Source organism: Echiichthys vipera (genome assembly GCF_963691815.1).
Source record: "Echiichthys vipera genome assembly, chromosome: 2".
Lineage (NCBI taxonomy): Eukaryota > Metazoa > Chordata > Actinopteri > Perciformes > Trachinidae > Echiichthys > Echiichthys vipera.
The window spans coordinates 20,883,082-20,895,793 of NC_139827.1; the positions used below are offsets into that span (position 1 = coordinate 20,883,082).

The 12,712-nt window shown below is 36.6% G+C and overlaps 2 protein-coding genes across 3 annotated transcripts in view; one reads left to right on the top strand and one right to left on the bottom strand.

The window, feature by feature from the left end:
• The first annotated feature begins 1,330 nt into the window (after positions 1-1,330).
• Positions 1,331-8,033, top strand: dnaja1 (DnaJ heat shock protein family (Hsp40) member A1). 2 transcript variants are annotated; one of them, XM_083933168.1, is made up of 9 exons: positions 1,331-1,416; positions 2,710-2,861; positions 3,533-3,725; positions 4,638-4,742; positions 5,016-5,243; positions 5,355-5,469; positions 5,591-5,706; positions 5,910-6,010; positions 6,401-8,033. In XM_083933168.1, exons 2-9 carry the CDS (start codon positions 2,730-2,732, stop codon positions 6,632-6,634), a joined length of 1,224 nt encoding a protein of 407 aa, XP_083789294.1. In that variant the 5' UTR covers positions 1,331-1,416; positions 2,710-2,729; the 3' UTR covers positions 6,635-8,033. The 2 variants fall into 2 exon arrangements, with proteins under 2 accessions (XP_083789294.1, XP_083789295.1); XM_083933169.1 differs by having other exon boundaries at positions 3,542-3,725.
• Positions 8,034-11,173: 3,140 nt separating this feature from the next.
• Positions 11,174-12,712, bottom strand: part of LOC310961219 (WD40 repeat-containing protein SMU1-like) — a 7,838-nt gene continuing 6,299 nt past the window's right edge. Inside the window, exons 11-12 of the mRNA XM_083933218.1 lie at positions 11,529-11,681; positions 11,174-11,302 (exon numbers count right to left, since the gene is read on the bottom strand). Of these exons, the coding sequence (XP_083789344.1) occupies positions 11,204-11,302; positions 11,529-11,681 (252 nt within the window). The 3' untranslated portion in view covers positions 11,174-11,203. The remainder of the gene's footprint in view (positions 11,303-11,528; positions 11,682-12,712) is intronic.

Here is a 12,712-nt window from a genome sequence, read left to right on the forward strand (position 1 = left end):
CTCTTGTGGATAGTAATCTGATTTTTCTTGCAGACTTACTAAATAATGAAGCTCAATTTCTTATATTTAAAATGTTTCCTGTCACCCATAAGGAATACCAATTAGTTATAAATGCTATGTATTTAAGTATTCTCTTTTCCTAAGTTTACTTATGTTATGTCATTATGAATTAAGATTGTAATGTCATTGAAAGGAGAAATGATTGCCTTAGATATACCTTTTTTCATTATCAAGAATGATGTCGAAATGTTATACAATGTTTGTATTATGATAGTTGTGAAAATATTCAAATAAAGTTTAAAAAAAGCTAAAACAAAGTTGCTCTTAAGAAACTGTAAGTTTGTGGTCCCTATTTAATGTTTAAATTATTTTATTTTCAATTATTTAATGACCCATGGCATGTTTTGTTTGTTTTGTTTTTGCTGTTCTGCTTTTATTTTATATATATATATATATAGATATATATATATATATATATATATATATATATATATATATATATATATATAGATATATATAGATATATATAATAAAAGTATATATATATACATACATATATTTCTATATATACTAAAAAAACAAGTGATGTATTATCGTTTTTTTCTCATTTGTGCTGAATACCAAGTTGAAATTAAATGTTAAAAAAATAACATAAAAATATAAATATCAACTGCTTCCCTCTGGTAGGCGTTACAGAGCTCTGTATGCCAAGACCACCAGACACAAAAACAGTTTCTTTCCCCAGGCCGTCTCCCTGATCTCCCCATAATTCCCTGCCATTGCAAGCCCATTTGCACTAAACGTGTATATATATATATTTATATCTTTCATCTTGTCTTCCTTTGTAAATGCTTTATTTTTATTTTATTTTTTTCTGTGCTTTTTGTATTTTTGTGTATTGTGTACACAGAGGAGAGAAAGTTCCTTGTATGTTTGTACATACATGGCGAATGAAGCTGATCCTGATTCTGCTTCTGATTCTGATCAAAGTTGCTCTTAAATAAAACAAAGTTGCTCTTAAGGTCATAGTTTTAAGTTATATGTACATATCTCAGAGAGACTCGAAGAGGTTAAAGGTATTCGTTTTGGGGAGTACAAGAATCACCGGGAAGGCACTATTACATTTATTTATTTATTTTAAACACAGGGTTGGTGACATGGACATATTAAAGTTGGTAAAGAACAGAATATGTGAGTCCATGGTGAGAACCATAGATGTTACACACGCATGTACAGTAGGTGGCGGTATTCTTCTAAAAGTTGTTTGCAATCCGCCAATAATCCAAGGAAGAAGAAGATAGAGACGGTATTGCACTCCGCCAAAAAAGAAAGAACGCGAAGAAGAACGAGCTTCTGGAAGAGTCTCTGAGGTGTGCGCTGTACTTGTGAGGATTCAAACTACTTTTGTCATACGAGGTTGGACAATATCAACTGTTACAACATATTTTGTGTGTACCAGTGTTACAATTAATTTTATAGCGCGTCGTTATTAAATAAAAACAGCGTAGAGCTAGCGTGTTAGCATTAGCCAGGCTATCATTGGTTGGGGTTGGGCTGAGTAACGTTGACGCTAGCTGAAGAACGCAGGCCCGGATAACGTAGATATGAAACCTTTTCACTGTCTTCCTCATGAACAGGCAGGTAGCTGCTTATGTATATTAGCATCAGTTAATACTGGTGTCAACCAGAAATAAACCCGCGGTGGTCACATAACGATAGCCTCCCCTTATGTGAGGGAACATTTTAAAGCACAGGTAACGTTAACCGAAATAAGCATGGCATGTTTAGTTCAACTTGGTATTCATTAGAAATTAGAATAAAACGACATAAATTATTTTTTAAAGAAGTTATATAAAAATATACAGAAATATACACAAAAATAAACAAATGGATAGGCAAAACAGACACAAGAAAAAACATAAAACATGCCAGGGGTCGTTAAAGAATTGAACATAAACATTTGAAAACATAAGTAACGTTAACCAAAATGAGTATGCCTTTAAAAAGTAAAGTTACGTTATATTTGAACCGCTGTGTGAGTTTTCTTTTTCACTGTGTACCATGTATTCCTGACGTCACATGTCAGTCTCATGGTCCAAACCATTATCCATATAACCACACGATGTGACTGTTAATCAACATTACAGCTATGCTAACTAACACAGTCGTTGCTCTTGTTTTAAATGGAAACGTAAACTAACTGTACCCTTTGGTAGGATTCAGTAGTGTCTTGTTACTATTAACTAATAAGCCCCTTTACTATGTGGTACAGCCAGCTGCTATAGAGGGGTATTTCTCCAACTTAATAGTCCTTTTTAGAGACTGCAGTTTTTGGTGCTGTTCATATTTCCTTACACTTAGAGATATAGCTGTGTACAAGTGTAAAATCCCCATTAGACATGGTCTCAATGCACTTGACAAAAAAGAAAATAAGTTTCAAATGTTTCTGTTGACTACTATTTATTATATACAGGAGGGAAACAGAATATGTAGACATCACAGTTGTCACAGTTCAGCCACATGATAGAATTCGCATTTTTTAAAAGACCCCCTTGTCACAATGACATAGTGGAGACTCTTGAGTTATTACCATGTTGGTTCACTTTTGCTTGAGAGACTCAATATTAGTAGGTTTGTAGCTTTTGGGGGTGTTTAAGAGCTAAACTGGAACTGCACATTGAAATGCTGCTTGTGTTTTACTTTCCCAAGGTCATCCACCAAAGATAAACATGGTCAAGGAAACAGCTTTCTATGACACATTGGGTGTGAAACCTAATTCTACTCCAGATGAGCTTAAAAGGGCCTATCGCAAACTAGCGCTGAAATATCACCCTGACAAAAATCCCACAGAAGGAGAGAAGGTAAGTACCTTTTCAGCTGTATTTACTGTATGTAATTTTAACAACAATTAACAATAAATACTTTTAAAAAATGGATGCAGAAATTACGATGTGCAGCACCATCGCTTTCATGACAGTACAATATTAAAAAAGATACCATAGCCTACATTCAGAATAAGGGGTGTGATGAGACCTTCAGCTGATGAGACGATACACGATATTGAGTCCACGCGAGACAAGATTTTAACACTATTTAAAATTTTCAGTATTTTCTTTACAGGGGGTTGATTTTTAGCAGAGAGCTGTGGGGGAGCTGTAGGGTTCGTTGCATTGTACTTTTGTTAGCCTACGGAATAAAGTACGGCACAGACCGTCTGTCCCAGCGCGTCACATACGGAGGCTGCGGGTCCGTCAGTGTGCCGACAATGAGCCTACAACTTGTAGCCTGATATTAAAGAAGGGGCTCACGTTTTACGTGTTTGTTTTGTTCTTCCTACAGTGCTCACTGCTTACATATTCCTGTCTTATCTGTTGCTTTTTAGCCACTTACATATTGATATGGCGAGCCATCTGGTTGCACCTGCGTGACCAGATGTAAAATTCAGTTGCACACACAAATTTTGGTTGTGTTATTATTTTGCACACAATGTCAAATAGTTTTTATTATTTCTTTTTGTTCCTTTTCTTTGTAGTTCAAACAGATCTCACAGGCATATGAGGTTTTGTCAGATGCCAAGAAGAGGGAGGTATATGACCGTGGAGGTGAAAAGGCTATAAAGGAAGGAGGGACCGGTTGTGGTGGTGGCGGTGGGGGCTTTGCATCACCCATGGACATCTTTGACCTGTTTTTTGGTGGGGGTAGTCGAATGCACAGAGAGCGAAAAGGTAAGAAAATATTCAAGAAATAATCACAGATTGTTTGTAGTGTCTGTACTCCTTGTTTGAAAGTTTTGAAGTGTGATTGAGTTGTATAAAGCAGTAAAATACATTTTCTGAGCATGAGCAAGTTCTTTTGAAAGTTGCAGGGTTCATCACATTTCTGGCTGAAACTAATGATTATTTGCATTACTGATTGTGTGTCTATTTGCCCGCTTAACAGTCCAAACCACATGACATATTCACATCAACAGGTTCTTATGATATTGTACAAGAACTTATGCAAAAAAAACCTACAAAATTTGACATTCGATTATTGTATGCCATGAAACGGCACCCAGAAGTGGACCGCAACGTTATGTGTAGAAAACATAATGTGTCGGTCAGGTTTAGGAACCAAAACAACTGTTACCCGACCGGTTAGGGTTAGGCATCAAAACGACTTGATTAGAAAGAAATGTTGTGGTTTGGCTTAATACTTCCAGGACAGGAATACCACCAGGGTACACACTCCAGTATCCAGGGTGAAAGTCCTGTGTTTTGAGACCCAGCCGCCACCAAATTGCTGTGTTATTCTACTCCGCCTGATTTGTTTTTACGTGGAATACACACAAAGGCATTCGCTCAATACACACAAAATCACTGTGCATTACTTTTCATAGGTATATGTAGGAAAAGTGAATGAGGACAGCTTGAACCACAAAATATATAATATCAATAATAACAATATAGTTGATTTCTTGTTTGCAGTTGTTTAAACAAAATTTAGGGAACCGTATGCAAAATGTTTATTTATGGAAAGTAAATTCATATTGTCAGATTATGATACATTTTTGGTCTGTCAAATGTCAATATTCTCAGTCGTGCTATAAGCTCGACTTTGCAACACATGACAGAAATCTATGATTTGTGTCACCACAGGAAAGAACATTGTTCATCAAATTACAGTCACACTGGAAGATCTTTATAATGGAGCAACAAGAAAACTTGCTCTCCAGAAGAATACTATTTGTGAGAGATGTGAAGGTACGTCTTTTGCAATGCAAATTCTTTTTTACATTTGCTGTTAGTGTTCGTCACTGGTCTTATTGAGTAATCCAAGCAGGCTTTTCAGCACACACAGGCCCGAGCAGGCCATGAAAAAGCTCTTTGTCTAATAACAAAATGCATCAGTCTTGTTAATGTAATCCACTCCTCGCTCACCAGGTCACCACAGCTTATGTAACATACCAAACCTCAAACAAAAATAGCCTTCATCTTTGTTATCCTATGTGCTGACAGTTTTATCCTTTTTGGTAGGACGTGGGAGTCGGAAAGGAGCTGCACAGATGTGCATGACTTGCCATGGCACAGGCATGCAGGTTCGCATGCACCAATTAATACCAGGTATGGTCCAGCAAGTGTCCACAGTGTGCAACAGCTGTCAGGGCCAAGGACAGAGAATCAGCCACAAGGACCGCTGCAAAGCGTGCGGGGGTCGAAAGATCCTGCGCCAGAAGAAGATTTTGCCAGTCCACATTGACAAAGGTAAGAGTTTATTTAAATACATCTGTGACTGTCTGAAGAGCGAACTAGAAAAGTAAATGTTGTACATACATCCATCCATACATACATCACCTGGTCCCTTAACTGCCACAGGAATGAGAGATGGCCAGAAGATAGTTTTCCATGGAGAGGGAGACCAGGAGCCAGGAATTGAGCCAGGTGATGTCATCATTGTCTTGGACCAGCAAGAACATTCATGTTTCACCAGGTAATATTTTCTCTGTTATCAAGTCTCTTTTGTTTATGCTATAATCTCTCCAGGCAGCACACTTTACTTCAAGACAATCAGTCCACTCGGAGAAGTCACTTCTGTGTTTTTCTTTCATCAGAAAAGGGGAGGACCTGATCATGTCAATGGAGTTGCAGCTGGTTGAGGCTTTGTGTGGTTTCAAGAAGCCTGTTCAGACACTGGACAACAGAACTCTCCTCATTACCTCACAACCAGGTAATACATAAAGACTAATTAAATTCACAGCAAAAAAAAAACATCTGCTTTACATGAAAATGCCCATATGATCTGAATTTCAGTTTGAATGACTCTCTCAGACCCAGTCTGCAGTCTGAGTGCCCAATGCCGCAGAGAGACACAGATGCGCATGATCTTCCATGACTAATTCTGGCCCATGTTTGTTTTGTTTTTAATCACAGGGGAATTGATCAAGCCTGGAGATAAAAAGTGCGTCTTGAATGAAGGAATGCCCATGTATCGCAGGCCGTTTGAGAAGGGACGCCTTATTATTCACTTCTCGGTAAGAAGTTTTTTCCATATTCATATTTTCTTCTTTTCCCCCTTTTATTATTTTCTTATTTTACATGTTTCCTTTCTGTAATAAAAAATAAATGTATATCAAGATCAAATATAAAAACATGCACAAAATGCCCATCTCCTCTCCTAAAGTAATAAACCACACACTTGGTACATAAACATCTGTACCATATCAACCCCCACCTCTCACTTATGCCTTATTCTCTGTCTTAATCTTTGGGCTGTAAAGCTTTATGCATGTTCTATCACATCTGTCCAGGACTGTAAACTAACTTTTTGTCTCACCTGCCAAAAAAAAAAGTAGTACAAGCATTTTTACGTGGCTGAACAGTTACATGGGTGCTGTAGTCAAATTGCCCGTTTTCCTTTTTAGGTTGTCTTCCCACAAGCCAACTTCCTTTCCAATGACAAGCTGAAGGAGCTGGAGCGCTACCTCCCAGAAAAGCTGGATGCAGAGCAGCCAGAGAGTATGGACGATGACCTCTACATCTACGCCGACCTGGAGGACTGTGACCTTGAGAACAGAAAAAGACACAACCATCAGTACTACTACATGGATGAAGACGACTATGCTAGCACTGGTGGTGTTCAGTGCCAAACCTCTTAAATAACAAATGGACTGTTCTTGTTCCAGAAGCCCATACCATCATCTCTAAAGCAAAGCACCTTTTTGGAGGAATTTTGTGCACTTTTTATTTAATTACTTCTCTCTTAAATCATGACTGTTTTTTTTTTGACATTTTCTTATAAACTGAAAAATGGGTGCCCCAGCACCCTCTTGATTTATTATTATAATACTTTTTGGATTGACTAGACTATCCCATAGTTCCAGGATTAAGTTTGGATCTGGGTGAATAGAATTCATCTACATCAAGGTCCTAGACTTTACTTACACTGTGATTAGAGACGAGGGGTGTCACAGAGGCTTCAGAAAGAACTTCGTTTGAACAAAGACTGCCTGCTTTTTATGCATTTACACTAAAACGGATGCCAATATTAATAAGAAAAATAACTTTTTTATAGTGTTACTAAATCTAAAGTTGTTGTTGTGAAACCACTTGTTGATGACATGTTCAATCTGTTGTGTGTGTAAAGGCCCATTCTTAAGAAGGTGGTGGAGGGGGGATGTGCATTGATACTTGAGTTGAAAGATGTATGCTGTTTACCCTTTCAAGGGCTATTTTCTAGACTTTTCTTAATCTTGAAAATGTGGCAAGAAGGCGCAAGTTGGGAGAGAACGGTAATAATGATTCAGGCGTTGCAGTATTTAGGTTCAAGCCGCTATTGTAGATTTACTCAAACTAATTAAGTTTAGTTTAATATTTCAAGCTGCAATCAGTTGCCCTCGGGTGATGCAGGACGTTTGTTTTTGTTTTGGAAAGTAGAACATTTCATGTATATTAACAACAGTTTTATTTTAGCCAACTATGACTGCATATTAATGGTATTCATAAACAAAAGGTCAAATATGATCAAGAAGTCACTTTATTTTGAAAATAATAACAGATGGGGTGGGTTAAATGTTGTTAATATTATTTTAGGTAAGTGATTTTAACATCATCAGAAGATTCATGTAAACCTGAATTTGAAATTACAAATTTTAATCAGAAGTTTTAGAAAATGTTGTCAGTGGGTTTTTGCTCATGTAGGCCCACAAGAAATTAAGTGTCTTTTTTCATGTTTCTAGTCCTAATTGTAAATGCCAAATTGGTTGGTGGGAGGGTCACCTGATCCCTCATTGAAGTGTCTGCCTGTTGGAAAGCCTTATCGTAACTTAAAACTACTCTATTATTTTAAGTGATGTCTTTGCCTCTGATTATTGTACAACACAACTATGCTCACCAGGCGATATTCCTCAAGTTGTTGATGGAGATTAATGGGAACTCATAATGTCAGTGGAACTCAACTCAAATAGGTGTTGTCAAGTACGTATTTGACTGCGGGTTCTTGTGTTAGGACCAACGATTTCTTGTTCATGTTTTCTAATTAAAGGCAGTTTGATGGTCTCTCTAAATTGTGGTATTGCTTTGTGTGAGTGATATTTACTTTTGTTACTCGGATATCCGCTTAAATCAAAATAGCAGTTAAAAACAAAACCATTTTTACAGTTTCAAGGTAGTGGTGTTACCTGCTCCTGGTGGTGGTTTTAAAGTAAACACAAAACCTTGAAACCGTAGCAACACACCTGTCCTTCTTTGGAGTAACTAACATTTTATTTTATGCAAAGATAATATTGAGGAGCAGTATGTAAGATTCATTGCAATCAAGCTGTGAGGTTGCAGATTACAAAACACTTGAATTTTAATGTGGTTTTTAAGGTTCCGAAAGTGCTTAGATTTTGAATAAAGTGCTTGGAACTAGTGATGTCCAAATGAAGCCTCATAAACCACTAGTTGGAGCTCGTGATTTAAATAAAAAGGCTCAATGAATGGTAATTCAGTGTGTTTTTAACCCTTTGTTGAACAGAGAACTCCATCTAGTGGAAAATAATGAAAAAGGTTCCTGAAGCTTCATTTGGACACCGCTGCTTGGAACTGCTTGAAATGAGCGACTCACACTGTCCTCCCGGAGCGTGTCAAATCTACTTATGTCTACACGACATATTTTGAAACACAAAACTGTTTCCTTTAATTTGTCACCCTTCTGTTCTCTCACAAAATATATTTTTTGTTGTTTATAGAACAATAACAATAATTAGTATACTGTATTTACTGCATGCACTGTATATAAATGTAATTTTTACCACAGTTGTAGGAACCCTGTCTATAGCCAGTGTTTGATTTGTCCATTCTGGGCTACTGTAGAAACATGGTGGTGCAACATGAAAAAATGAGTGGAAGAGCACCTATGTAGATGTGAAGGGCTCATTTGATGATAAAGAAAACACCGTTCTTAGTTTCAGGTGACTATACACTAATAAAAACATAGAAACAATAAAAGATTATATTAAATGTCTGCTACACACTGCTTCTTTAAAGTTCAAGAAACATTGCTACAATTCTAAAACAGTGGCCCTAAGGGCTTTTCTTCGCTTAGCTGTAAAAAAAAAATGTACCTGGTTTTAGCCTTTAAATGGGAATATTTATTTTTGTTAGTGACAGTAAATAGAATATTTTTTTAATTTTGGACTGTAAATGTTGCTTTGCTCCAAATAAAAATCCAACTGAATAATTTTCCAATTTAGAGACAAGGATATTTTATTGTTTCAAATTGATTTAAAGGCTTATTTACATTACTTTTTCGAACTACAATTGGAAAATGTATGCTGTTATTTAAGGAATAAATCTGACTCTTCAGAGTCTATTTAGACTCTAAATGAGTTATTTAAAAAAAAAAAAGTGACACACCAACGCTTGCAACTGTAAAGGTTTTTGAATTTTAATGATAGTCATTTTTGACACGACTGACAGCATTATATACAACATTAATATACAAAATAGAGTGTGGTGACATTATTTCGCAACATGATATATGGATGATAGTACAGAAACATGATATTAAGTACCAAATACTGTCGTACAAAAAAATAAATACTGGTCAAGCAGTAGCTCTGTTTCTTGCAGGCATAGTGATGCACAGGAACACTGATTACAGTCAGTGTAACAAAACTGACAGGTATTTATTATATACACACAGGTCACAGAATGTGTCACTGGAGCTCCATTGAGGTTTATCGTTAGTCATGCATATTTTGAAGGAGTACTAAAATTATTGTAGAGCCATATTTAGACAGTGTACTGAGGTAGCATGCAGGGAACACAGGACAGGACAAAACAAATCATTACACCTGAATCATTGAATCAAAGTTACAAAAGTATCATTATAAACCAAAGCTGACAAATCATATACCTGATATTGTTTGTGTATGCCCAAACAAGAGGCGGTTTCTATTATTAATATTTCCCGGACAGTTCACTGTCATGCATTTTCATGTCTAATAAAGACAGAAGAGATGAAAATGGAGATTGAAACTGCACTGGTGAAGGTGGATCCATGAGAAAGTGTGTGTACAGTATGGAAGGCCTAGACAGCACTGCAAATGTTATAAAGCACAATTACCTAAATAAATCAACTTGTAAAAAAATAAGATGAATTTATAAATAATTGAAAAATAGATCTATCAAAAATAGAATAATACCCAACTGAATTGAGTGCATGAATGATTTTAACAATATGCTTAAAGAAGAGGAATACTATATATTTTTATATTTTTGTAAAAAAAAATGTATTTATTTATTTGTCAAATGAAAAGACCAAAACCAAACACTGTGGTTCCAAAGCAAGATCTCGAGCCTGTTTTCTGTGCCATAGACCTCTATAGTAATATAATGAGTGACAGGTTTGCACTAGGCGACCTGTACCTTTAATAATGATGTACTGTATTTAGAGTCAACCCCAGATACACCTTTGTACTGCTGTAAATACTCAATAAAGCACCAAATGCGCATTAATTAATGAATTAATGACCGGTCTGGCTAGCGGGGGAGGAGGATGGGGGGACAATCACGTATAAGCACGGTACGGATCAACTGGGCCAAATGTGAGTGCTTGCTTGCTCCTTGGTAAGTTAATTGGCTTTAAAAAATTAAACTACTGTGACCTGTTTTTAAAGGTTTACATCTTTGATAGAAGCCAAAGAACTTGGGGCCAGCTGCTACCTACTGACTTTGTCTTTGTGTTTCTGTTTCTTTTTTGATTTGATTTATTGTTTTGATATGTGTACGGGAGAAGCCATACAAAATTTCATTTATACTAAGTATAATGACAATAAAGAGAATTCTGATTCTGATTCTGAACTGGCACATGGAAGAGAAAGTCTCTGTCCAGAAATCCAATGGCTACACACAAATCCCAAAAATATTGGCCGTTGCCCCCAGAAGATAAATCGTCATCATAGCGAAAGTTGATTGGGCCAACGGTGATGAAGACGCACTGAAAGTTGAAACTGAAAATGTAAATTTTAACATTTATAATTCCATGACAACTGGGAAAATCCATCTGCTGATGGAGATCTTGTGATTTGACCTAAAGCTCCAGGCCAGCTGCAAAACAAACCTTGTAGTGAATAATAAGTGATGGATTAATGTATCTTTTACATTACAAATAAATGAATAAATTGCTTTATAACCATGGGCAAGGTTCTCTGGGTCCTTCATATCACAACATAGGAGACAGTTTAAGGTTTCCATAGCCTTAGGAGGCCATCCTCGCTGTATGTGGCAATCAGATTCTCGTGTGGGTGGTGAGCGATACCAATTACATCTTTCTCGTGAACCTGTGGGCGCAGAAAAACAAAGATCACCACACATTCTCCATTTCCCATCAGCCTTACTGTCACCTGGCTAGCCCCCTGTTGGACTGCCACACAGCAGCAGTGACACAGTCAGAGTATCAAGGGAGACAGAAAATAGCTAGAATTAAAAACATTGGCAGCAAACTGTGGATGAACTGCCTCATCTCACAGACTTTAATAATGAGTGAATATCATCAGCAGAGCTTACGGTCAGCGTTTTCTGCAGCTTTCCTGTCATATAGTTGAAGCAGTACAGCACTAAGTCTTCTCCCACACAGTAAATCCACTCCCCGCGGGGTGACAGGGTGCAGCACACAAAGTCTGCTCTTTCCTTCCTGTCTGAGCTGAAGGTCTTCACAGTCTGAGGAGAAACAGGAGACATTCAGCTTCTAATAAGTTGTTCAGGTATTGTTTGGGTAAAAACATATCTAAAAATATGAATACCTACCATATAAAGACAAAAATGGTGAAAATAACAATGGAAGTTGTTTACGGAAGTTTCTGTTATCGGTTGGTCAGTCATTTGGTCCACCAATAAAGTCTAGACTGAAATATCTCAACAGCTATTGGCTGGCTTACCGTGACATTTTGTACATACAATCCCGGCCCACGGAGGATTAACACATTTTGGTGAGGCACACTATCCACTACTTTGCTTTATGACCAAATACTCCATGTGCTATTTAAACATTATTTAAATGATGCGAGCTAAATATCTGCATGTTAGAGCTGCACAATATGAGGAAAATATCAAATTGCAATTTTTCTGAGTTATATTGCAAAAGAAATAATAAATAATAAAATATTGGAGGGAATGATCATTTTAGCATCATTATCCTCATTTTGGTTGAAGAATATATTAAAATGATCATGGTGTGATTTTTTTTGAGAGGATCTGTATCAAACAAAGATTTTTTTTTATCTATAGAATACGACTTCTCCGTAGCACCACCGTTCTTCATTCAGAATGGTATCTTAACACATATTATTATGTATTATTTATATATTTATCCAATATTGTGCCTCCTGTGATTTATATATTGCACTAGGGCTGAAAACACGCTGAATTACCATTCATTGAGCTCTTTTCTTTAAATCAAGAGCTCCAACTAGTGGGCTCAACAAATACAACAGGTTGTTCATTTGGACATCACTAATTATTATCATTGGGAGCATATAACCGTGCTGAAGTTACCATTTAGCTAAAAAGGCATCACTTCACCAAAGTGCAGCTTCACTGAGCTGCTAGCATGGCTATAGACTCTTTATATATATAGTTTGTTTTTTTTTAAACAATGAATATGAACAATATGTTTAAACATAATGATTATATCAGACTTGATAGTATTGACAAGTATTGTAAATCAATCTTGACATGAAAGGTCCACGTCT